Here is a 25,435-nt window from a genome sequence, read left to right as displayed (position 1 = left end):
CGATGTGCAGGCTATAAAATTTTTGTTGTCCGTAATACAACGTCCGATTTTCGTCTCATTAGTACAGATTTCGACGGAAAAAAATCTTAAGTGCAAGACTAGGCATGCTCAAAAACGAAAGAACACATACAAAGCAATCCAACACATGACATCACTTCTGAAGTAGAATTCTGTCGTACGGGAAAATTCATATGAAAAAAACCTCTTCACTTTCCACATCAGACTAGCATGCCACAAAAAAGGGACGACAGATCGTTCGATAATCTGATCATGTGTACGGGGCTTTAGCATTGCCACTAAACACGTGGGCTTTGGTTGATGTTAGGTTACAAATACAATCACAAGTCTTAAAAGAAGCCTTGGTAATCATAAGATTTGAGTGATTTCCTAAAGCTCTCAAAGTGTCCTTCAGCTTCATTCTAACAGTGTTTAATACAGGTCTTCATGGCAGTGCTCACTGTTGCTTAAACAAGCTTTAGGGGATTTCAGGAATCATGCTTACATTTTTTTCTCTACGACTAAAGCCACGCTGCCTTAAAGATCCGTATTGAGCCCTCGCACACTGGAGCAGAAAGTGGATTTAGGGCTTGATGTTTGCTGGTATGGCTACTTTTTAGGCTAGTGTTTATAAGCTAAGATTACATAAAGCCTATTTGTTAAGGGTCGTATCCTCCACAGAGGCAGTCTTTACCATTCTCTACACTAAATTAAGTTTAGTGGAGATTTTAGCAGATTACTAATTAATTATAGCTTGTACTGCTTATAAACATAGAGAAATATAAAGGATAGTTTTGAAAAAATTGCAATTATGAGTTGATCATGCTTGTTCAGTTTGCATAACGTCCAATCGATTCTCATTGCTTGTCTATTATAGCTGATGCAGCAGCAAACAACGGTTCTGTCAACATCACATGGTAGTTATCTGAGCCCTGGCGTGGCGTTTCCCCCATGCCATATTCAACAAATAGGAGCTGTCAACCTGAATGGGCTCCCAGCCACACCCATCACACAAGCATCAGGTAAGGAAAAGGTAAAAAGCACTGCAGTGCTATACACTACGAATATACCATGATGGCATCAATTACTGATATTAATTGTACCAAGAGATAAAATGATAATCTTTACTGTGACTGTTTATTGTTTTAGAATAGCAACATATGTATAAAATGCTTCCTGTTTGATATATGTCTCCAGATTTGTTGCAACTATATAAAAATGTAGATGGTTAATAGAATTTTTTTTCGTAATAATCCAAGTAGCGTCTTGACACTGAAAGCAATTGAGTTGCATAGCAACACTGGGAGGGCGAGATGTTTTGCAATAGTGTACAGAGTTCCTTTGTATAAAGAAGGGTTTCAGTTGCTTAGCAACACTGGAAGCAGCCTTATAATATCAGGAGTTGTGTTGCCTAGTAACATTGAGAAGAGTTAAGTTGCTTAGTGACATTGGGAGGAATACATTGGTTAATGACACTGACGTGTTGCTTAGCAACTGTGTACAGCTGTTATTAAAGCTGTGCTATTATTTTTATATATTTTTTTGACCATTTATATTTTCTCCACAGGACTACATTCTCCGCCAGTCATTGGTACTGCTGCAGTACCTGGCCTGGTTGCACCACTAACCAATGGATTTCCAGGGCTTGTACCATTTCCCAGCAGTCACCCAGCTTTGGACACAATTTACACCAATAGCATTGTGCCATATCCAGGTTAGTTGCACCTTAAAACTTTAAGTACTTTAAGTAAAATAGCAGTAACCCCTTACCACTGTATCACCAACGTATCATGTTTCACTGTTGCTTTTTTGCCTTTCCCTTATAGCCCAAAGTCCAGCACTGACCGTGGAGAGCCTGCACCCTTCCTTCCCTGGGGTACAGCAGTATTCAGGTATCTTACTGTAGGCCAGCCTGAATTTATAGATTTCCTCCCCTAGGCCAAATTATGTGACAATTTCATTTTAAACCACTTCGTACCCTATGGAGTTGATTTACGAAAACTGGAGAGTGCAAAATCTAGAGTTAGAAGCTGATTGGCTACCATAGCTGCACCACATTTTACACTCTCCAGTTTTAGGAAATGAACCTCCGTAAGCCCTCGTTCACATTGGAGCGACTTGCCATACGATTTGACAGGTCGCACCCTATTGTCGGCAATGGCCCTCGTTAAAATTGGTGCTGCGCTGACTATGCGATGCCGCATGGATTTGAAAAAGTAGTTCCTGCACTACTTTTTTGTTGATTACAGGTGCGACTTGCATGTACAGCTGTGGATTAAGTCATACCGATGTCTCCAAAGTCGCACCTGAAGTCGCACTAACATGAGGCTTTGAAATTGTGCGATTTCAGATGAAGTTGCATGATTTCAAAGCCGCATTCAATGTGAAAGAGGGCTTAGCCATCTTGAGAATTAAACAAAAAGGTAAAAACTCTGCTCTGAATATTGTATATGTGTTTTAATGTTGACATATGGCAGCAGAAGAATTCTGCTTTTCAATACTAAGGTCCACACGTTGGTTCTGGCAAAAGTATTTACAACTGGGGCTTAACTTTCTCACAGTAGGAGTGTGTGTGATTCCTGTGACAATCCTGGATTCTTATCTAAAGTACATGTATCTATAGATGATCAGGTATAAAGTGTCTGTGCCAGTCAATGGCCAGTCATGGGATATCTGAAAGTGTATGTAAGGGCACAATAAAAAAAAAAAAAATGTATATAGTACATTTCTGCAATACATGCACATTTTCCATGTTTTATTACTTTAATGACCCTGCAAGTACATAAATACCTGCTGATTTGCCAGAATTGTACTCAGAGCTTAAGTCCTGTCATGTACTCACAACATATAACATATTTGTGGACCAAATGGTGTCAGCGCTGCCCAGTTCTATTTTGCTAAACTACAAAACATTGCCTCTATGCTATTCTCCACAATATTAAAGCTTAAAAAAATTTGAGTCATAATCATGATAACACAGGAAGTGTAAACAAGACACTAGACACCATAGGGGTGTGCAGCACATTGCATTAGGGTGTACACCCCAAAGCTCAAACACATGTGTGTCTATGTGTATGTATATATACAGTATATATATATATATATATATTTGTATATACTGTATGTATACTGTGAGGGATTAGCTCAGTAGCGGTGTGTGCAGGACCCCCCTGGAAGGGTCACAGCACGATGAAATAGGCACAACCAGACAGCAGGATCTTTGTGAAAACAAAACTGTGGTTTATTTACAAGTCTGGGATTACAAAGTGCAGATATCAAAACTGCAAAATAAAACAGAAAAGAAAATAAACCCTTGCCACCTTGGGCATCTAACTACAAAACGCCGGAATCTATCTACTTGCTCCAAAGCCCAAAGAAGCCTACCGCTGCCCAGACACCTTACTGTCACACAGAATGAACAGAGTCCCAAGCAGCCTGGGAGTTTCATAGAGCCCAGAGTACTGAACCTGTTACACCTGAGCTCCTTAACCCCTCATTGAGCCAAAACAGGCTCACTATACAGCACATAGTTTTTCCTGGCTTCCTGTTACATACCCCCCCAGGGTTGGGACACAGGTTGCCAGGCATGTGTGCACTCGGAACAAAGCATCTGCATTCCCGATTCTAACATCGGGGTAGTGTTTCACTGCAAAACTGAATTCTTGAAGGGCTAGGAACCACTTATTCACTCTCCTATTGGTCTCTTTGTTCTGCGCCATTCACTTTAAAGGAGCATGATCTGTTACCAGTTCAAATTGTCTACCCAATAGAAAATACTGGAGAGAATCTAAAGCCCAACATTCGCTAAACATTCTTTCTCAATGGTGGCTTAATTTTCTTCATCATGGGGCTTCAATCCACAGCGGAGGTAAATGACGGGTGTTCTTCCCCCTTGAAAACCTGAGACAAGACAGCTCCTAAACCAACATCTGATACATTAGTCTGGACCACGAAGTCCCTTGAAAAGTCAGACGAGTACACACTGGCTGACTACATAAGACCTGTTTTAGGGCCTCAAAAGCTGCTTCTGCTTCAGGGGTCTATTTGATAGAGACAGACTCCTTCTCTTTAGTCAAATTGGTTAGGGGACCAGCCTGTGAGCCAAAATGGGGGATAAAGCAGCAATAATAGCCAGCGATTCCTAAAAATGCTCAAACCTGCTTCTTGTTGGTGGGGCATAGCCAAATCTAAATAGCCTCAACTTTATTTACTTGGGGCTTTATTAGACCTCTCCCAATCGTATATCCCAGATACTTGGCCTTCTCTAGCCCAATGGTACATTTTTTTGAATTGGCTGTAAACCCAGCTTTCTAGATGGAATATAAAACATACTGAACCTTTGGTAAGTGTGAGTCCCAATCCTCACTATGGATGACGATGTCATCTAGGTATGCAGTAGCCGTTGAAATGTGGCCAAAGCATTCTGCAACCCAAAAGACATCCTTTGATACTGGAAAGATCCCTCTGGAGTTATAAATGCCATTCTTTCCTTGGCTAATTCTGAGAAAGGAATTTGCCACATTTGGTCAGGTCCAACGTCGTCATATACCAGGCTGTCCTTAGGCGATCAATCAGTTTGTCTATGTGTGGCATGTCATGCTGAATCCCAGACACCCAACCTGGCAATTCTGAAAATGTCTCTTTATTGTGGAGCACAAACTCTCTAGCTTCCTGTTGCTGAGTTTTGGACAGAGTCTACGCTATCCTGACTTCAGGGATTACCAGGTTAGGCGGAGGAAAGTTCGGTAGTCTTAGGGACCAAGGATTTCCTATCCTTTCATGGTTTTAGTAAATTCACATAATGTACCTGCTCAGGTTTCCATCTTCCTGGTTGGCTAATTTTACAATTCGCAGGGAGAAATATCAACAACCTGAGATATGCAGATGATACCATACTAATGGCAGAAAGTGAAGAAGAACTAAAGAGTCTTCTAATGAAGGTGAAAGAGGAGAGTGCAAAGACTGGCCTGAAATTGAACATTGAGAAAACCAAGACCATGGCAACTGGCCCCATCACTCCTTGGCAAATAGAAGAAGAAATGAAAACAGTGACAGATTTTATCTTCCTAGGCTCCAAGATCACGGCAGACGGTGACTGTAGCCATGAAATTAAGAGTCGCTTAATTCTTGGGAGGAAAGCAATGGCAAACCTAGAGACATCACCCTACCAACAAAGTGCCGTATAGTCACAGCTATGGTATATCCAGTAGTAACCTATGGCTGTGAAAGTTGGACTATAAGGAAGGCTGAACGCCGAAGAATTGTGGCTTTTCAAGTATGGTGTTACAGAAGACTCTTGAAGATCCCTTGGACAGTAAGAAAGTCAAACCAGTCAATCCTGAAGGAAATTAACCCTGAATATTCACTGGAAGGACAGATCATGAAGCTGAAACTTGAATACTTTGGTCACCTAATGTGAAGAGAGGACTCATTGGAAAAGACCATGATGCTGGGAAACATGGAAGGGGAAGAGGAAATACAGAAAACAAGATGGATAGATAGCATCATTGAAACATTGAAAATGAAGTTAAGCAAGCTCCGTTAGGCAGTGGAGGACAGAAAAGCCTGGCGCGCTATGGTTCATGAGGTCACTAAGAGTTGGACACAACTAAATGACTGAACAACAAACAGATTTTAAAATGTATTAAAACATGGACGGTGTCAATAGGGCAATGGACAGTGTCAGTAGATCAGTGGATGGTGTAAGTAGACAAGTGGACGTGTCAGGGCATAGGTTGGTGTCAGTAGGACAGTGGATAGTGTCAGTCAATAGAGCAGCGAACCATGTCAGTAGGGCAGTGGACTTTGTCAGTAGGGCAGTTGACGGTGTCAGTAGAGTAGTGGACAGTATCAGTAGGGCAGAGATTGATGTTGCTAGGGCAGTGGATGGTGTCAGCAGTTTTTTATTTTAATTATTTTTACAGTTTTATTTTTTTGTTATTTTCTTTACAATATTTTTTTTAAATAATATTTTGGGGGGCTTTGGGGACATCAGGGATCTAAACAGTAAGTAAGCAAGAATACTCATAATAGCGATGGGCCAAAAGGAATGCGCAGGAGTTAGCAGAAGCTAGCTTTCAACACTACTAGAAAATGGTGGGGATTTGGGATACCCAGGATGCTGGAAGTGTCATCTGAAGATAACCGCCAACATAGCAGTGTGCATTCTAATGTCGCAACCTATTTTGTTTTACTGTAAGCAAAACTTTGTTAGTTTTGTATAGAGTAGAAAAGGTTTTGAACTTCTGTCAGGTTTTTATTATTATCTGCAGCCTCATTAGGGAGATTTTTATCACACATCCCTTTGTGTTATTGGGAAGGAAGCAGTAAGAATCTTGCCAGTTGGAACACAGAGTTAAAGCACTTTTACTAGTGAACTGGAGAAGTTAGAACCTCTGTCAGGTATTTTATGCTGTCTCTAAACCTATTTTTGAGATTTCTGTTCTTCCTTTTTTGTCACTGGTACAGGAAGTGAAAATCTCCCAAATTGTGTCATAATAATAAAAGCCTCAGAGAAGTTTTAATCCTTCCCTGCTCTATCCAAAAAAAAAAAAAACAGAAAAATTGTGGTTCGGTTTCTAAACACATGTCCTGTCTCCTTTTCTTTGTCCACTTTGTTGTGGCCTTTGCATCACAATCCTTTCCATAGTTGCCAACATTTTGCCTCTGGCCTCCGCTTTAACTAATGCCTCGTACACACGCAACGATTATCGGCCGACTGATCGTCCGTCTTTTGTCCAGAGTTGTGTTTTGTTGGTTGGATTGTGCCTAGACTGCACATGAATTTTCTTGCCCAACAAAAATCTACTTCAAAAGTGATGTCATGTGTTGGTTAGCTTTCTTTGTGTTCTTTCTTCACTGAGCATGCCCAGACTTGCTCATTAGATTTTTCCCTGTCGAAATCTGTACTGACTGCACGAAAATCGGCCGTGTTTTGACGGCAGACAAAAATTTTATAGTCTGCACACCAGATTTTTTTCGGCCGAAAAGTCGGAGTCGGTTGTCGGAAGCATCATACTAACAAGCCGAAAATCGGCAGATCGGTCGTTGGACGAAAATTCCCTGCCAATTTTCGACGCGTGTGTACGAGGCTTTAGGCCTCTGGCCACCCTGCTCACTCGGGTCCCTCCCTCTCCTCCTCCGGTTGGGTTCTCAGTGTCCGTCCCTGCTCTTCTTGCTCCTGGTCGAGTCCCTGCAGCAGCTGCTAACACTGACAGTCTGAGCTGCTCAAGGGGGGGCTGGGGTGATCACCCTCAGCTATCCATGCCCCCTCTCAGCACTGACCGATCTGGACATTTGGACAGGCAGCACCTGACTTCCTGGAAGCAGGGAAAAGGTCGGGAGGGGGCCGTGTTTACAACATTGCCGAATAATCCATGACAGAGGTCAATTTTTGAGATTCTGCCCGAGACATTCGCAGAGCAGGACATGGGTCGAATTTTTGGGACTGTCCTGGGCGAATCGGGACTGTTGGCAATGGCAACTATGTTTTTCTAGTTTTCTGAAAATGGCTGCAATCATTCCTCTAATATAATAGTAGCTGTAAGCCATGCATCATGGATGAAGTGCATTCAGGAAAGTCTTCTTTATTTCAAAGATGACATAAGTGCTGAAATATACAATACTGTGAAAAAGTATTTGTCCCCTTCCTGATTTCTTTTTTTGCATATTTATGATTCTGCTCATCAAACAAATTTTAATATAAGGGTGCTTTTACACGGAGCGGACCATTTTTTGATCCGCTCCGGCCCTTTTTTTTTTCACGGACACGGATGACACTTGTGCCGTCCGGTCCGTATTTCCGTTCATCATCCCATCCGTTTGCGGATGATAAACTGAGATAATGTAAGTCAATGGGATTGCGGATGTCACCAGATGACACCGCTGACATCCGTTTTTGCGCCCGTTCCGTATTTTTAAACGGAAGAAAAATAGGGTTCTCTTCCGTTCGAAAAAACAGAACTGATTGGAAAGAACGCAAATCGGATGTCAGCGGATGGTCATCGGGGGACGGGGCGGCTAAATTTTTTTTTTTCCTATTTATTTTATTTTTTTTTTTAACTTTATTACAGGTTTTTAAAAAAAATAAAAATCTGATCACTTTTATTGCTGTCACAAGCAATGTAAACATCCCTTGTGACACCAATATGCAGTGACAGGTACTCTTTATGCAGGGATCGAGGGTCTAAAAGACCCTAGACCCCTCCACTACACTTTCATGTATGCAAAATGCCGAAAATGGCATTTTTGCATTCAGCGGTTTTTAAATCTGCCGCCTTTTGCAGCAGAGTAACCCAGAAGTGACGTCATGGGCGCCGCCTCCGGGTTACCTCTTAGGAGACCCGATCAAAGCCATTTCCGGCTTTGATCGGGACTCCATCCAGCCGGGGGATGCGCTGGCTGGGTGCTCGGGTCTCCTGGTGGGGAGGCCCGTTCAAAGTCACGGAAGGCGGCGGGAGGGGGGGGGGACGTCCCCTCCCGCTCACCCGGGTAACGGTCAAGCTGCTCCCGAGCCGCATCGGTCGTTACTGACGGAAAGCCGACCGTCGGCTGTAAACCGCTAGTGGATGTTAGAGACCTTGCACTCCTCCACCTTCTGTTTGAAGATGCCCCACAGATGCTAAATAGGGTTTAGGTCTGCAGATATGCTTGGCCAGTCCATCACCTTTACTCTTAGCTTCTTTAGCAAGGCATTGGTTGTCTTGGAGGTGTGTTTGGGTCGTAATCATGTTGAAATACTGCCCTGCTGACCAGTCTCCAAAGGGAGGGGATCATGCTCTGCTTCAGAATGTCACAGTACATGTTGACATTTATGGTTTCCTCAATGAAATGTAGCTCCCCAGTGCCTGCAGCACTCATGCAGCCCCAGACCATGATACTCCCACCACCATGCTTGACACACTTGTCTTTGTACTCCTCACCTGATTGCTGCCACACACGCTTGACACCATCTGAACCAAATAAGTTTATCTTGGTCTCATCAGACCACAGGACATGGTTTCAGTAATCCATGTCCTTAGTCTGCTTGTCTTCAGCAACTGTTAGCGGGCTGTCTTGTGCATCATTCTTAGAAGAGGCTTCCTTCTGAGACGACAGCCATGCAGACCAGTTTGATGCAATGTGCAGCGTATGGTCTGAGCACTGACAGACTGACCCCCCACCCCTTAAACCTCTGCAGCAATGCTGGCAGCACTTGTATGTCTATTTCCCAAAGACAACCTCTGGTTATGATGCTGAGCACATGCACTCAATACCTTTTGCTCGAGTGGAACCTGTTGTGTTAAACCGCTGTATGGTCTTGGCCACTGTGGTGGCAGCTCCATTTCAGGATCTTGGAATTTTTCTTCTTACAGCCTAAGCCATTTTTATGTAGAGCAACAATTCTTTTTTTCAGATCCTCAGAGAGTTATTTGTCATGAGGTGCCGTGTTGAACTTCCAGTGACCAGTCTGAGAGAGTGAGAGCAATAACACCAAATTTAACACACCTGCTCCCCATTCACACCTGAGACCTTGTAACACTAACAAGTCACATGACAGGGGGGAGGGAAAGTTAGACATTATTGGCTGTGTGTTGTGTTATTTTGAGGGGACAGCAAATTTACACTGTTATACAAGCTGAACATGCACTACTTTACATTGTAGCAAAGTGTAATTTCTTCAGTGTTGTCACATGAAAAGATATAATAAAATATTTACAAAAATGTGAGGGTTGTACTCACTTTTGGGAGATACTGTATATATATATATATATATATATATATATATATATATATATATATATACAGTATCTCCCAAAAGTGAGTACACTCCTCACATTTTTGTAAATATTTTATTAAAACTTTTCATGTAATAATACTGAAGAAATGACACTTTGCTACAATGTAAAGTAGTGCACTGTACAGCTTGCATAACCATGCAAATTTTCTGTCCCCTCAAAATACCTTAACATACAGCCATTATTGTCTAAATCGCTGGCAACAAAAGTGAGTACACTCCTAAGAGAAAATGTCCAAATTGGGCCCAATTAGCCATTTTCCCTCCAGGGTGTCATGTGACTCATTAGTGTTACAAGGTCTCAGGTGTGAATTGGGTGCAGGTGTGTTAAATTTGGTGTTATTGCTCTCACTCTCTCATACTGGTCACTGGAAGTTCAACATGGCACCTCATGACTGGGAACTCTCTGAGGATCTGAAAAGAAGAATTGTTGCTCTACATAAAGATGGCCTAGGCTATAAGAAGATTGCAAAGACCCTGAAACTAAGCTGCAGCACGGTGGCCAAGACCATACGACGGGTTAACAGGACAGGTTCCACTCAGAACAGGCCTTGCCATGGTCGACCAATAGAGTTGAGTGCACATGCTTGTTTTGCTTACGTCTATCTAGTAAGGTTACTTTGCGGTATAATCAAGGAAGCTCAGATCTCTGCAGTATATAAATGTGATTTTACTATACAAAACATGCTGTACATACAAAACTATTACAATATTAGGAACATAATACAAGACTGGCCAATATAACAATGCCTAACAAATGAACAGCCTATGGTCTGTAAACAGCAGAAATACGCTTAAAGTTACTTAACTTATTAGGAACAGTGTGTTCATGATCTCCGATGACAACAAGGACTCAAGTTCTTAAGAAGTCGCTGGAGAATCAGGTGAAAGCATCTTGGTTGCAGGGTCCTGGTGTTCACTGCATCATGGAGTCCTCTCCTCCCATTTGCCTGACAACCTTTTATATATAAGGTTTGTTTACCTTAACTAACAAACAACAGAAAAAAACAGCTTACCTTAATGACAAGCTATTTCCTATTAGAGAGGTGTTCTCAAATTTTACCTCAAGGTGGCACCCTGGTCTTTTTGACTAGGTTACTTGTTTACTGTATCTATAGAGACGAAAGACTGTTTAAACTGTCAACTGGATACAACAATGGTATCTAAGTTCCCATTTTATCCAACAGCATTTGTTTGACAAGTATTAAACACAACCTGATTTTGTGTGTCTGCGAACATGTAATGTTATGTCTGATTAATATAAAAAAATCATATTGTTTATCAAACGCAACACATTCCGCCCTTGATTTTTTTTCTCAGACTCAACACAGAAAATCACTTCATTACTAACAAAACTCATAATTTGCCTTAAATACAACCCCCTCTTATAATTCTGTAACTGAGAAGGTGTTTCAGTCTTTGGCTAAAAGTTCATTAGAAAAGTCCAATCTATCATTCTTTAGAAACAAGACCAGGCTTGTAATACATCAAAGGCCTTGCTCTCCACAGCTCTTGCGGTCTTCCATCATTCTGTCCATCATGTAACCACTTTGTCTGGTCTTCCTATGGATCAAATCAGAGACAGCCTGTGGAGTGGAAAACAAAGCGGATTATCTGTTCCTTCTAATAATACATATACAGTAGACCCCGGCCCTTCAGCTACAATCTCTCCTCTAACTGACTTCCTGCCTGCATCTCTGACCAACACTTTCCACCTGCCTGTATCCACTTCTGACCCTCCCAAAGAACATCAATAGGGAGGAGAGGAAATATACTGATATTTCCTAGAAGATCACTGCTGTTTATTTTGGAAGGTTTGATATTATAGAGCCTCACCTTCCACTTTGCTGAGAAGTATCCACTAACCAATCAGAGTCCCAGCCACTGTCCTGAAGCGCATCTGCCAATGCAAATATAACTTAAAACCTTCCTGCCAGATTCCCTCTCTCATTCCTAGATAGGCTTTAGCTTCAGATACGTCACTCTTGATTTCTATGTCAAGGGAAGCAGTAACTTGTTACCTGTTAAACTCTGTTCTTTCAGGAACCTTGTGTAAATACTGAACTCTGCACTCTAGCTGTGGAATCTGTACCCCAGCCCCAACCATCCTTTCATATGGTGTGCTTTTGGCTAGTGGCCTAGAATTTAACAACATGACTGCCTGTGTGAGGACCCAATCCCACCCCCATAGTGTATGTGTGGGTGTAAGTTTGTGTATCTGGTCCTTCAATAGCCCATTGTATAATTCAATCAAACCAGCTGCCCGTGGATGCATGGGATGTGGCACAACCAGTACACTCCAGAATCTTTGGCCCATTGCTGTACTGTTGGTCCGGTGAAGTGTGAGCCATTATAACTTTGGACGTGTTTGGGACAGCCATAAGCAACAACAATTTTCTGTAGCAGTTGAAGCGTAGTGGCTTGATCTGCATGTTTGCAAGGATGAACAAACAAAAGTCCTGAATAGGTGTCAGCTGCAGTGCAACAATACCTCAGTCCATTTTTTCCCCAGGGCAGGGGACCGATGAAGTCAATCTGCCAAATCTCTACAGGCCTCTCGCCCCTCCTAATCGACCCGGTGGAGTACTTTTGCAATGGTCATTGTCGCAATTCTCCACACACTGTACAGTTCCCTATTACAGTCCTTATCATGTCCATTGATATGGGCAATCCTGTGTGCTGTGCCCATTCATATGTTGCTTTCTGCCCCAAATGTCAAGATTGCTTGTGGGCCCAGTTGGCCAAGTTCATCAAGACAGGATCAATTGGCACAACTGCATTCACTTTGGCAATTTCATCTGCCACTCTGTTATAGTTCTCAAAGTCTGGGACCAGGGGCACATGTGCATCAACATGCCCAAGTTTTATGGTGCGGGAGTGAGCTTCCTTCCAGATGTAGTCCCATACTTCCTTGCCTCCCCACACCACCTTTTTATGAATCAACCATTCATTGGACTTCCACGTGGACATCCAAGTTGTCAGTCCTTTAAAGACCGCCCAGCTGTCAGTGTAGATAGTGACCTGGGAAGAAAGATCCTCCTGAAGAGTCATCACTACAGATTTTAACTCTGCATACTGACTGGACCCTCCAATTCAGGTCTCCTGCAGGACTGTGTCTGTACTTGGGTTGTAGGCTGCTGCTGTTCATTTACGCCCAGACGAGGTGACTATGGCTGAACCATCAGTAAACCATGCTGACTCCTTCGTATTATCTGACAGAGACTCAAAGGGTGGAGCCTCTTGAATGGGGGATGACTGCAGCACAGGAATTTCTTCTTCTGTATGGGTGCTGGTAAAAGTAACAAGCCCAGCCAACTGTTTTGAAATGTTTCTGACATCTCCAGCAGCAATACCCCCTCTTTCTTGAAGGTACCACTTCCATTTCATCAGTGTTTGGTTCTGGGCTACAGCTGCCCTACTGGTCAGTCTATTATCTCTCACCCATCCTGCTATTGGCAATGCAGTATGGATGGTGACTGTGTCCTTTCCTGTAATGGTCTCTACGTGTTGAAGTGCTGTGTAGGCCCCAAACAGGTACTTCTCTAGGGGCGTGTATCTCTTCTGTGCCCCTGTCAGTTGTTTGGACCAAAATCCAATGGGTATTGCTCTCAGTCCCTTCTTTTCATTTGGCTGCCACAGACTCCAAGATATTGTACCATCCTGCTCAACTACATCCAGCTGAAATGGTACTCCTTGTCTCACGGGTCCCAATCCTTGATGCTGCAAAATGGCTTCTTTAGCAGCCAGTAATGCGGTCCGCTGCTCTGAACCCCATGTGAACTCAGTCTTTCTCCTTGTGACATTGTATATAGGCCTCAGAATCAGCCCAAGATGTGGGGTGAACGATCTTCAGAATCCCACAACTCCAATGAACATCTGCTCCTCCTTTTTGGTAGTAGGTGGCAACAATGCCTGGATAGTCTGCACAACTGTCTCTAGAATTTTCCTCTGTGGCCCAGTCCACATGATTCCCAGGAATTTCACCTCTGTGGCAGGTCCTTGGACTTTGCCTCTGTTGATAGCCCTCCCTCTGTTCTCTAAGTGCTGTAACAGCAGGTGCAGTGCTTCAGTTACATCTTCCTTTGTTCCAGAGATCATGATGTCATCAATGTAGTGAAACACAGCGACTTTCAGATTCAGGGTGCTTAAATCTCGGGCAATCAGTCCATGACAAATCGTTGGAGAATTAAGGTAGCCTTGAGGAAGGACAGTGAAAGTGTACTGGCGGCCATCCCACACAAAGGAAAACTAGTCCTGACACTCTGGGTCTATCAAAATCGAGAAGAAAGCATTAGCCAGGTCTATCATAGCATGATATTCTCCTGCCTCTTTAGCAATTTTCTCAATAACTGAGATCATATCAGGTACAGCTAACTTTAATGGAGGTGCCACTTTGTTTAGACCTCTGTAATACACAGTGATTCTATATGTCCCATAAGTTTCTTTACTGGGAACACCGGAGATGAGAATGGACTTACAGCAGGTCTAAGGATCCCTACTCTTAACAGTTCTTGAATAGTCTGGTTAGGCAGTGAAGGCTGTGGTCAGAGGGAACCATGAATGCCAACATGTACTGTGACATACTGAAGCAGAGCATGATCCTCTCTCTTCGGAGACTGGGCCGCAGAGCAGTATTCTAACATGATAAAGACCCCAAACACACCTCCAAGATGACCACTGCCTTGCTAAAGAAGCTGAGGGTAAAGGTGATGGGCTGGCCAAGCATGTCTCCAGACCTAAACCCTATTGAGCATCCTCAAACGGAAGGTGGAGGAGTGCAAGGTCTCCAACATCCACCAGCTCCGTGATGTCGTCATGGAGGAGTGGAAGAGGACTCCAGTGGTGACCTGTGAAGCTCTGGTGAACTTCATGCCCAAAAGGGTTAAGGCAATGCTGGAAAATAATGGTGGCCACACAAAATATTGACACTTTGGGCTCAATTTGGACATTTTCACTTAGGGGTGCACTCAATTTTGTTGCCAGCAGTTTAGACATTAATGGGTGTGCTGAGTTATTTTGAGGGGACAGCAAATTTACACTGTTATACAAGCTGTACACTCACTGCTTTACATTGTAGCAAAGTGTCATATATACAGTATATATACATATGACATATGTAGGTTTGTTTGACATATGTAGAGATTTTATATCTGTGGTTTTAAAAAGGTTTTAGGAATCTTCAAAACATATTCTTACGAATAATCTTAAATATTATTACAAAAGTCAGCTATTTTAAAGAGCACCTGTACTATGCAAAGTGGTCCCCAAAAAGACAGGCAGAGAGCAAATGAAAAGTTACCAATATTACTTGTGGTTTCCTGGAGTTGATATGTTACCTAATGCTGACTTGTCTTGTTCTGCACAGTGTTTCTGTGTAGAGGTGGCCTTGTAGAGACTTGTAGAGGTTTTTCCTTTCTAATGTAATAACTGCTCCTGATGACTGGTGTTCTGCTGACTAATAGCGAATATTCAAGATGCAGCAGAAGAGGTGCAGAACATTCAGATCCACATAATTGATGAAGCAGAAACAAAGAGATTCTTCGAAACAGGTCATCGAATACAGCTCTCTCTCCCCAGCAGGGAGAACAGTGAGCAGCACAGTAGTGACATTACTAAAACTCCTGAGACTAGCTGTCAAAGGCAACAATGCCTTAGATCTCACACTGCAGACATACAGCTATGAGCTTGAATGTAAAAGAATGCACTGCTAATTTTCAGGAGGAGCGAGAGACAAAATTTACAGTTTTCAGGGTACTGCCTAGGAGCAATTAACATTTTTAGATGTTCTCTATTAAATAGCAAATTCTCACCTTTTGAATTTCACTTTAATTGTGCCCTGATCTTCACATACTGTACATCTGTTTCCTGAAAAACGGTTAAAGTAGACCTTGCAGTAAAATGTGAGGTTTGCTTACTCTAGGGTGACCAGACGTCCCCGGTTTCCAGGGAAAGTCCCCGGATTGAGGACACTGTCCCCGGTCCAAGTCTGTCCTCAGTTTTGTCCTCAAATTCAGGGCCGGATTAATGTAGACAGGGCCTCCCATGCTGGCTGAGAAACAGCCTGGTGGCTCAGATGCAGACGTCCCCTGCTGGACGAGCTCACTACCGCGCCTGCTGCTGTTCAGTGGAGGAGAGGCAGAGCCAAAAATTGACTGTGTGGAGGGCTGAGACCGGGAGGTGAGTAGATGGGGGGGAGGGGGGGAGGGTCTGTTTGTACACAGCTGAGGGCAGTGGGGGAGCAGGGGTCAGAGCCGATGCCGCTGCATGGAGAGATGGAGAATTTAGCTGTTATGGGGGAAGGGTTAAGAGGTGGCTGCAGAGATAATCTGCGAGAGAAGGGTGCAGAGGTGAGCTATGGATGTGGGAGCAGAAGTGTCCTCTGTGCAAAGCAAACCTCTGAACCCTGTACTCTATGCTTTGCATCCTCCAGTATATTATGTAGTCCTGTGCCCAGCGCTCTGTGTATTATGCAGTCCTGTACCCAGCGCTCTGTATATTATGTAGTCCCATGCCCAGCGCTCTGTGTATATGCAGTCCTGTACCCAGTGCTCTGTATATTATGTAGTCCCAAGCCCAGCACTCTGTGTATATGCAGTCCTGTACCCAGCGCTCTGTGTATTTTAGTAGTCCTATGCCCATCACTCTGTGTATTATGCAGTCCTGTGCCCAGTGCTCTGTGTATTATGCAGTCCTGTGGCCATCACTCTGTGTATTATGCAGTCCTGTGCCCAGCGCTCTGTGTATTTTAGTAGTCCTATGCCCAGCACTTTGTGTATTATGCAGTCCTGTGCCCAGCGCTCTGTGTATTATGCAGTCCTGTGCCCAGCGCTCTGTGTATTTTAGTAGTCCTATGCCCAGCACTCTGTGTATTATGCAGTCCTGTACCCAGCGCTCTGTGTAGTATGCAGTCCTGTGCCCAGCGCTCTGTGTATTATGCAGTCCTGTGCCATTTGCCAATAAAAAAATAAAAACATTTAAAAAATGTCCCGGAATTTCATTTTAAAAATCTGGTCACCTTAGCTTACACTGCCCTGGCCCCTCCCCCTTCACAAATCACTTACTCTAGTAGAAGGCAGAGATAAGATAACTAATCTTGATTCTTTACACGTACATTTCACAACTAATAGTGAGTGATTTGTAAATGGGAAAGGGGTTCAAACGATTTGAGAAGACCTTTCATTTTACTGCCAGGTCCACTTTAGGTGGGCCTACCATGGGAGATGGCTAATATTTGTTATGTGATCTAGCCTACTTCAGGATTAAAACATCATTTTACTTCAGATCGTCTCCTAAAGAGTAGGATTATAGATCAGGGATTTGCTGGTCTCCTGACACCAGAATTAATAGGATCAGTGGATTTCCCCTTCCCCTGCTCTCTCCGCAGGTGGCTTTCTGCTTCCCCTTGTTCTCCTTTGATACGTAATTGTGGATTTCTACATGCAAAAGCTATGTTTTGCACTGCTGCTTTGATAAAAATGTAACTGTATGCAATTTTTTTTCCTAATCTTTAAATTAATAATTTTATTTTATTTTCCACACCACAGCTATTTACCCCACTGCAGCTCTTACACCTGTCACACACAGCACCCCGCAGCCTCCTCCTATTCTGCAGCAACGTGAAGGTAAGAGTGCTGATGGAGAACTTCAATCCTCGGAATTCAGGTTTAAAGTAAACCCTTCACAAACCTAGCCACTTTAGGCAGAACTCTAGGCAGATAAAAATGAGAAATGATCTTCAAATCCTCTCTACAGCAAAGATCAGACCGCGAGAAGGAGAAGAAGCACAAGTAGACAATCAGTGCTCATGTGCTAAAAAAGGATGACAGGAGGAGAAATCAGAATGACAGAGGGATGAGTCCATCATTCTGCTGCTTCTCTTTTCATTGTTCAGCCACAGACGTATAGGAATAATAAAACTGTGGAAGAGAAAGATCAGATCCCCTTATCTGCCAGGCAGGGTTGTACTGTGTGCTGTGAACTGTATGATTCTCAGGACTGGATGTAAAGAAATACAAGATTACTTTGGAGCGAATATCGATCCTGTGTATGTATTTGATCTATGTATTATTTGTCTGGAGTTTAGCTTTAATGTGAACATATGGAAAAAAAATATATATCATTGGAGACTACTTAATACTGCACTTATTGATCAGTAGATTAGCTAAAGTTAGATGCAATTCTTAACTTTTTGCTTAATAAGCAAACTTTGCCCTGCCCCCACCCCTACATGCTGCCATTTTTGTCTGTGTTGTGGTCCATGATATCAGGCTCTGGAGGCAGGGGGGAAAGGAACAAGACTGATTTTTACTAGAAAAGTAAAGATTTGCATGAAACTTCAGCTGTCTATACCTTTAGATCTGTTGATCATTTTGGTAAGTAATTTTTACTGAAAATAACCTCAAGGACCCTTTCACACATATGGTCCGTTCAGTTCCTCAGTTCAGTCAAGTCAGAATGTATCAGTTTTACATCCGTTTTTTTGATCCGTTTTTGATCCGTTTTTTTTTACATCCACTACCAATGCAAAAACGATTGAAAAAAGGACTGTTTGTCCATTTACATCCGTTTTTCGTCCGATCCGTTTTTTTGACGGATGAAAAATAGGGCATTCATCTGTTCCAAAAAACAGACATTGACGGAAGTGGATGAAGACAGATGTTAATGGATGATCATCCGTTGTCATCCGTTTTTACATAGAGATACACTGATGTCCGTTTTTCTTCCGTCAACGGATGGATGAAAAACGGACAAACGGACAGCATGTGTAAAAGGGGCCTAATTTTGCTGTGTTATTCCATCTTGTGATTAGTTTGAATTTCCAAAGTTTGCAGCTGGTTGACTTTACTTCATGTTCTGATCATGTAATGCTTCCTTTGTGACAAGTATAATACATAAAATGCCCCTATCCCTGGAAGCAATAACTACTTTAACCACTTCAATACCGGACACTTTTCCCCCTTACTGCCCAGGCCAATTTTCCCCTTTTAGCGCTGTTGCATTTTGAATTACAATTGCGCGGTCATGCAACACTGTACTTACACCAAATTTATGTAAATTTCCCCCCACAAATAGAGCTTTCTTTTGGTGGTATTTGATCACCTCTGAGTTTTTTCCTTTTTGCTAAACAAATAAAAAAAGACCGAAAAATTTGAAAAAAAAAAAAAGTTTTTTTGTTTATGTTATACAATTTTGTAAATAAATAATTTTTTTCCTGCACTGATGAGCACTGATGAGACTGCACTGACAGGCACTAATGAGGAGGCACTGATGGGGTGGCACTGATGGGGTGGCACTGATAGGCGGCACTGATAGGTGGCACTGATAGGCGGCACTGATACGTGGCACTGATAGGTAGCACAGATATGCAGCATTGGTGGGCACTGATAGGCGGCACTGCTGGGCACTGATAGGCGGCATTGATGGGCACTGATAGGTGGCACTGAAGGGCACTGATAGGTGGCACTGATGGGCACTAATGGGCACTGATAGGCGGCACTGGTGGGCACTGATAGGCGGTACTGATCGGCACTGACGGGTGGCACTGCTGGGCACTAATGGGCACTGATAGGCGGCACTGGTGGGCAATACTGGGCACTGGTGGGCGACACTGAAAGATGGCAATGATGGGCACTGGTGGGCAGCACTGATGGGGAGGGCAATGGGGGGCTCCCTGAGCCCTGATTGCCATCCCTGGTGGCCATAGTGGGCATCCCTGGGGTCATAGGTGGGCATCCCTGGGGTCATGGGTGGGCATCCCTGGTGGTTCTAGTGGCACCCCCCCCCCCAAGGGTCTGCACTGGTAATCAATGATCTGATTACCAGTGCCGACCCCCCCCCCCCCCCCCTGTCAGGGGAGCCGCCGATCGGTGCTCCTCCACTCGTGCCTGTCAGGCACGAACTAAGGAAAGCAGATTAATGGGTCTTCCTGTTTACTATGTGACCAGCCGTGACCCGGGGGCGCGCAGAGCTGTATTATCCTGCCGCCATCATATGACATCCGGTCAAGATAATACAACCACAATCCCGCCGTCAATCTGCTATAGTGCGGGCGGGATGTGGTTAAAGAGTGCAAGATATGGAGCATTTCAATAAAAATGGTGTTAGTCTGGACTCAGCAGAGTATTTGTTTGTTTAGCTGTGTTCTCTGTGCCTACATACTGTATTTCATGTCTAAATGTGTCCATGTATTGCACAGACTTGTACTCCATAGAATATTGCAATGTAGTATTTACATTTAGCTGGTTGTTTTCTTTAGGATCCCACAATATAATGTGCCCCCTTTATGTTAGGAATGTTTTTGCGGCTGGTTATGTTGATAGACAGGGCTTTTTTTTCTCAGAAAAAAAGGTGCAGGAACTCACCCGACTACCCTAGGTCACACCTGTTTCCACCCCCTACCTACCCAAAAACTCCCTCCCTTGGACAACCCCTTGTGCCCACTCCTAAACACCTCCTAGCACCGCCCTTTTTTGAAACAGGGAAGCAAGTATCATTTGGGGGGATATACAAGGTCATTTGTTTGGAATTTGTTAATAAAAAGCAATTCACACATAATGTACAAAACATTAGCAATATACAGTGCTTACCAAAGTAAGCTCTGATGCACTTCCAGGAATCACCATATCCAACAAGAGACAGTCCCCAATGTCCAGCAAGAGACAGTCCCCAATGTACAACGGCTTATGCGGTTGTCATCTTACTCTGCGTCAGCAGAAGAATTAGGCAAGTTAAAAAAAAAAGTTCTGCTCCCTGGCAAAGGTGCCAGAACGTTGTTCCGGCGAGTTCCGGCAGAAGAAAAGCCCTGTTGATAGAGATAATCAACTCTTACGGGTCTCTTCAGACTGTATTGTGTTACTTTTGTATGCTGCATTGAGCTGATTAAACAAAAAACATGTGTGCTGCATTGCACAGTACTGTCAGTCTAACACTGAAAACCTGCTTACAGGAAGAGAATACAGAGATGACCTCCTAAGTATGCTGTTGGTCCTTCAGTGTACAACCTTTAGGGCAAAGGCTTAGAGGTGACACCACTGTGTTGTCTAAAGCTTAACTGAAGCTAGGGTCAAATCCCCTCTCAAATTTTGCTTCTGTCTCTTTGCTTGTTTGGACATGAAAGGTAGGGACAAGTTTCCTAAAAAAGACACAACCATCTACACAAACAACTTGATTAAGGCTGGGATCACATATATATGCAGCTGCAGTTTGCAGTACAGAGTCTGGTGCCTTTCTGTGATTTTTTTTCCCGGATTTCGCACCTGAACTGGACCCAAAAATGCAAAGGACCCTTTTCAAAACCAGACCGTGGCTGCCCACACATGTGTGAACTGGCTCCTATTAAAGTCTGTCACATTCACATGTTATGCAAATTGGATGGAGTTAAAAACACATCCAATTTGCATATATAAAATCCTTATCTGACCCTACAAATGCTCTTCTGGCTACATGGGCACGAATTCCCCCCTTCCCAAGTCACACACTCCAAAAGCTTGTGGAAAGCCTTCCCAGATGACTGAAGGCTGTATAGCCAAAAAGGAAGGATGGAATTACCTCCATAATAATGTCCATGGTTTTAAATGGTATTTTCAACAAGCTTTTTTAGGTGTTATGAAATACCTATAATAAGGTTATTTAGCTCACGCGGTATATTTTGGAGGTTCACTTGAAGCAACAGAAGTTAAAGCATTAGTTAATAAATACACTTTCTTGTACATTTGCTGTATGCTCTGTATCTGTCTTTGTAACATATATATATCTGTGATCATTTCACAGGACCCGAGGGCTGTAACCTATTCATCTATCACCTGCCCCAAGAGTTTGGGGATAATGAGCTTACACAAATGTTTCTGCCCTTTGGAAACATCATTTCATCCAAAGTGTTCATGGATCGGGCGACCAATCAGAGCAAATGTTTTGGTGAGTTCTAATCATAGAATCAGCCAGAGTATAAAGCTAGATTGTTATTATTTAAGAGGCACTTTATAACTGTACTATTTTTTTGTGCATCTTTGCATTAGCCGGAGATAGTAATTTGTCATCATGAAATATAAAGCCAAGCGATTGTAAAAAAGAAAGCCAAATACTTAGTTTTTTTTTTTTTTTTACTTTTAAATCTTGTTATTTCCTCATTCACCAGGATTTGTCAGCTTTGATAATCCATCCAGCGCTCAAACCGCAATCCAAGCCATGAATGGATTTCAAATAGGAATGAAGAGGCTTAAGGTCCAGCTAAAAAGACCCAAGGACACAAGCCAACCATACTGACCACCCACAGGCTGATAGGCCCTCCTGATCATACAGGTATAGTCGCCTTTATACTACTTCCATTGTTAACAGATGATTGTACCAGGGAGTAATATTGGCTTCTTTCTCTCCCTTTGTGCTGTCTTATTTTTGCATTTTGGGGCTAAAATCTTTGACACTAATTTTGTCTTTCATGCCACAGGTACACAATGGACCTTTGACTCCTGAATCCTTCCCTATAGGATTATGGGAAAAAGAAGACTTTTTCCTACTAAACACTCCCTCCCACCCTTGAGCCTCATGACCTTTGTCCCTCACCCACACTCAAGGACCAAAAAATAAAAAGGTGACTATGGGGAGAAGCAGCAAGAACCAAGCTACCTAAACACAAGGTTGTGTCTTGTGAGTGTTCTATGTCTGTCTGCTGAACGCCCAAGAAAGACCACCCCTGATGGAACAAACTTACACCTGATGACCTCCTTTAAATGACCAAATACAAGAGGGGGTATAGGGTGATGCCCTTCAGGTGGCAAACCCCCCACCATAAGAGTGTCTACTGATTTGCAGTGCAAAGAACTGTTTACGTATTTATATGAACATATTTATTTATTGGGGAGGCCCAATGCAACATACCACACCCCTTTCACTGCCAGAGGGCCAAGCAATGTGGGATGGTGTTAAAACATTGTTTATTTTGTTCTAGATTTTTTTTCTTGGTTATTTGCGGAGGACAGGGTGTTCTGGGTGGGCAGGAGTGGAGCTCAACAGAGTTCAAAGGTCATGTTTACAAAGCAGCCCCCCACACTCACAGGGAAGTTTCCATTTGTCTGCTGCTCATACGCCTGGCCCCCCAGAAAAAGGGCTGGACTTTTGCAACTGCTCCAAAACCCTGCTCTGCATCTTTCAGGACTGGGGAGGACTTAACCACTCAATGTTGTTCTGCGAAGAAACTGCAGAAGAGAAGCTGAATCTGATATCCATGCTTCATGCTTACGGCAGAGTTTACCTGCTACCTACCCAACTTCCCTTTGTGTTAACAAGGCGCTAAATAGTCTCGAAAATGAAAATGCTTGAATGCTTAGAGTATCGTAGCATCTTTCATACTAGAAAGTCAGGATGTGCGAAGTGTTTCGCCAACATCTAATTCCCCAAACTACCACGGCTGCTTTTCTGTTTAGAGAATATTTTTATGACTGCTTATCAGAGGGTTTAGGCTTTGTCAGAATCACAAAAGATTTGTTTTAGTTAATACAGTTTTAAGGGCCAATTGAGGCAGACGTTATATGCTGACATCTAGTCTGTCAGAGTAGAGAACATACGTTTGATCTTACTCTAAGCTGATTCAGCAAACTTCAGCTTGGTGTGAATTTTGGATTTAAAAAAAAAAACATGGTGTACACCTGTTCAGATGCATAAAAATCCATAAAATATAATTGTATGCCAATTTGTATTCTTGCCCAGCGCATGGCTGCCAGCATTTTAAATGATTCCTGGGACATCTTGCCATGGAACAAGTGGCTAATTGCATTAATGGAATGATCTACATGGGCCTTGCTAGATTGTACTCTTTATCATAATACTATGGTTAGGTAAGCCGTATGATTTCAGTGTAGTAAATAGTAACTTAAAAAAAAGCAAAAACAATAAAATCATGAGATTTATAACTTTTAGAAGGATGTTAAAGTCTTAAGCACTCCGTAGTGTTCAATACATATCATGAAAACGTGTCCCTGAAAATGAGCATCAGTTAGTGACCATTATTATGCATCTATATCCAACATTCTACATTATAGGTCCATTTATTAGTAAATAAATCTGTTGCACTTGTATACTGATAAGAAAGGATTTACAATTTATTTAGAATAGTCTTAAGCACATTGTATATGAATATGAAAGGATTAGCATTTAAACTGTACCTGTATGTACCACAGACAGCTATTTTATGGGCTTAAATTAGCCTTCTGCAGAATGATGACACCACCCTGTGAAATCATTGGCTGTTCTCCAAAAATACTGATTCAGTCAATAAAATGGCGGCCTGTGCTACATTGTTGACAATTACATTTGTTTTTGGCCAGTGTGGCCTAAAGCACATGGGCATGTAAACATTAAGCATTAATAATGTCTTACTGAGGAAATCCAAGTGGGGTTTCTGAGAAAATCCAAGTGGGGTTTTTAGGATTATGTAGAAGTTAGGTTTAATTGAGCTGGGTTATTGTAGTGTAGCATCCACAAAGGATGAGGTACAGTGGTCAATGGTAAATTAGAAAAGATCATTTTAACGCAATGGAAACCAGCAAAGTTTTGCTAATTTCTTCAGCTTACTCAGTGCAGTAATGAGGTAACAGCCTACCCCAAGAAAAAGGGGTCGTTGCATCTGTGGTCACTTGTAAATACCATTTTTATACTTCAAACATTCCTTATCTCAGATGTGAAAAGAAGAGGCCCCGATTAAGCACAAGAAGGAAGGGGGGCTTCTGGGCTTGTTTTACCTCTCCCGGTTCTTCAGTCTATAATTACCACAAATCAGTTTACCCTCTTCTCTAAATAGATGGCAGCATCACAAAGTGCAGGTTTCCTTTAGGATGTCACTGTTACCCTTCTGTAGATGAAAAACATCTTCCCCCTACCCATATTCGCTGTTGCAGGGTCTCTGAAAGGCACTATGTGTATATATATATAGACATAAGATTATATTTGTGCTGCAGAGGATAACACAGATTACTACTTGTAAAACCTATTTTCCACTGTCAGACGGGCCACAATTGTGTTGTTATAGTTATTGTATTACAGGCCTCCTACTAAATTGAATGCCAGTTTGAGTTCAAACCAGATTGCGGTGTTATGTGAGTGAGCCCTTTCTGATGTAGGAAGGCTTGAGACATTTACCACCGTAAATTCTGTAGGGTCTAGGACTGAATACTATAAATTAGAATTTTTTTTGTTCCATGAATATAGATGATGAGGCTTGTGGCTTAACTCTGATCTTGACTTACAAAATACAAGTAAATATATTACATGAGCTATAAAGGATTTTTCATAAGAAAGACAAAGCACAGTTTAAACTTCGTTAAGGCCAGATGAGGAAAAGGGTTAAAGCAGCTAATTGTTTAGCACTGAAATTTCTCACATTAACCTCCACAGCTCGCATTGCCATTGGTTTATTCATCTTGTACAGAGAGTCTCCAAGATTGCCACCAACGTGAGCAGGAAATCTTCAGGGCTGTCAGAGATTAATTATCATATCGTATTCAGTGCTAATTTGGCACCAGAGGATTGGGCAGCACATGGACTTGTGCCTCATGTGCTCATTTGAACAAGTGCTTTCTCTGCATCACAGCCTCTTCATACTTCACCTGGGCCGCACATTCCCTGGGTGTGTATAAGATTATATCTGTGACAGAAAAATCCAGGTGTTCAGAA

General features: G+C 42.6%; 1 protein-coding gene across 1 annotated transcript in view; it reads left to right on the top strand.

Annotated features, from left to right (window-relative positions):
• Positions 1 to 24,168, top strand: part of CELF5 (CUGBP Elav-like family member 5) — a 214,126-nt gene extending 189,958 nt beyond the window's left edge. The window contains exons 7-13 of the mRNA XM_082244152.1: positions 875 to 1,019; positions 1,565 to 1,711; positions 1,824 to 1,889; positions 17,317 to 17,394; positions 21,542 to 21,685; positions 21,906 to 22,069; positions 22,215 to 24,168. Of these exons, the coding sequence (XP_082100278.1) occupies positions 875 to 1,019; positions 1,565 to 1,711; positions 1,824 to 1,889; positions 17,317 to 17,394; positions 21,542 to 21,685; positions 21,906 to 22,033 (708 nt within the window). The 3' untranslated portion in view covers positions 22,034 to 22,069; positions 22,215 to 24,168. The remainder of the gene's footprint in view (positions 1 to 874; positions 1,020 to 1,564; positions 1,712 to 1,823; positions 1,890 to 17,316; positions 17,395 to 21,541; positions 21,686 to 21,905; positions 22,070 to 22,214) is intronic.
• Positions 24,169 to 25,435: the final 1,267 nt, after the last annotated feature.

This window comes from Pelophylax lessonae (assembly GCF_965119305.1).
Source record: "Pelophylax lessonae genome assembly, chromosome: 1".
NCBI classification, from domain to species: domain Eukaryota; kingdom Metazoa; phylum Chordata; class Amphibia; order Anura; family Ranidae; genus Pelophylax; species Pelophylax lessonae.
The sequence above is the reverse complement of the archived record's forward strand: the minus strand, read 5'-3'. Positions and strand labels throughout refer to the sequence as shown.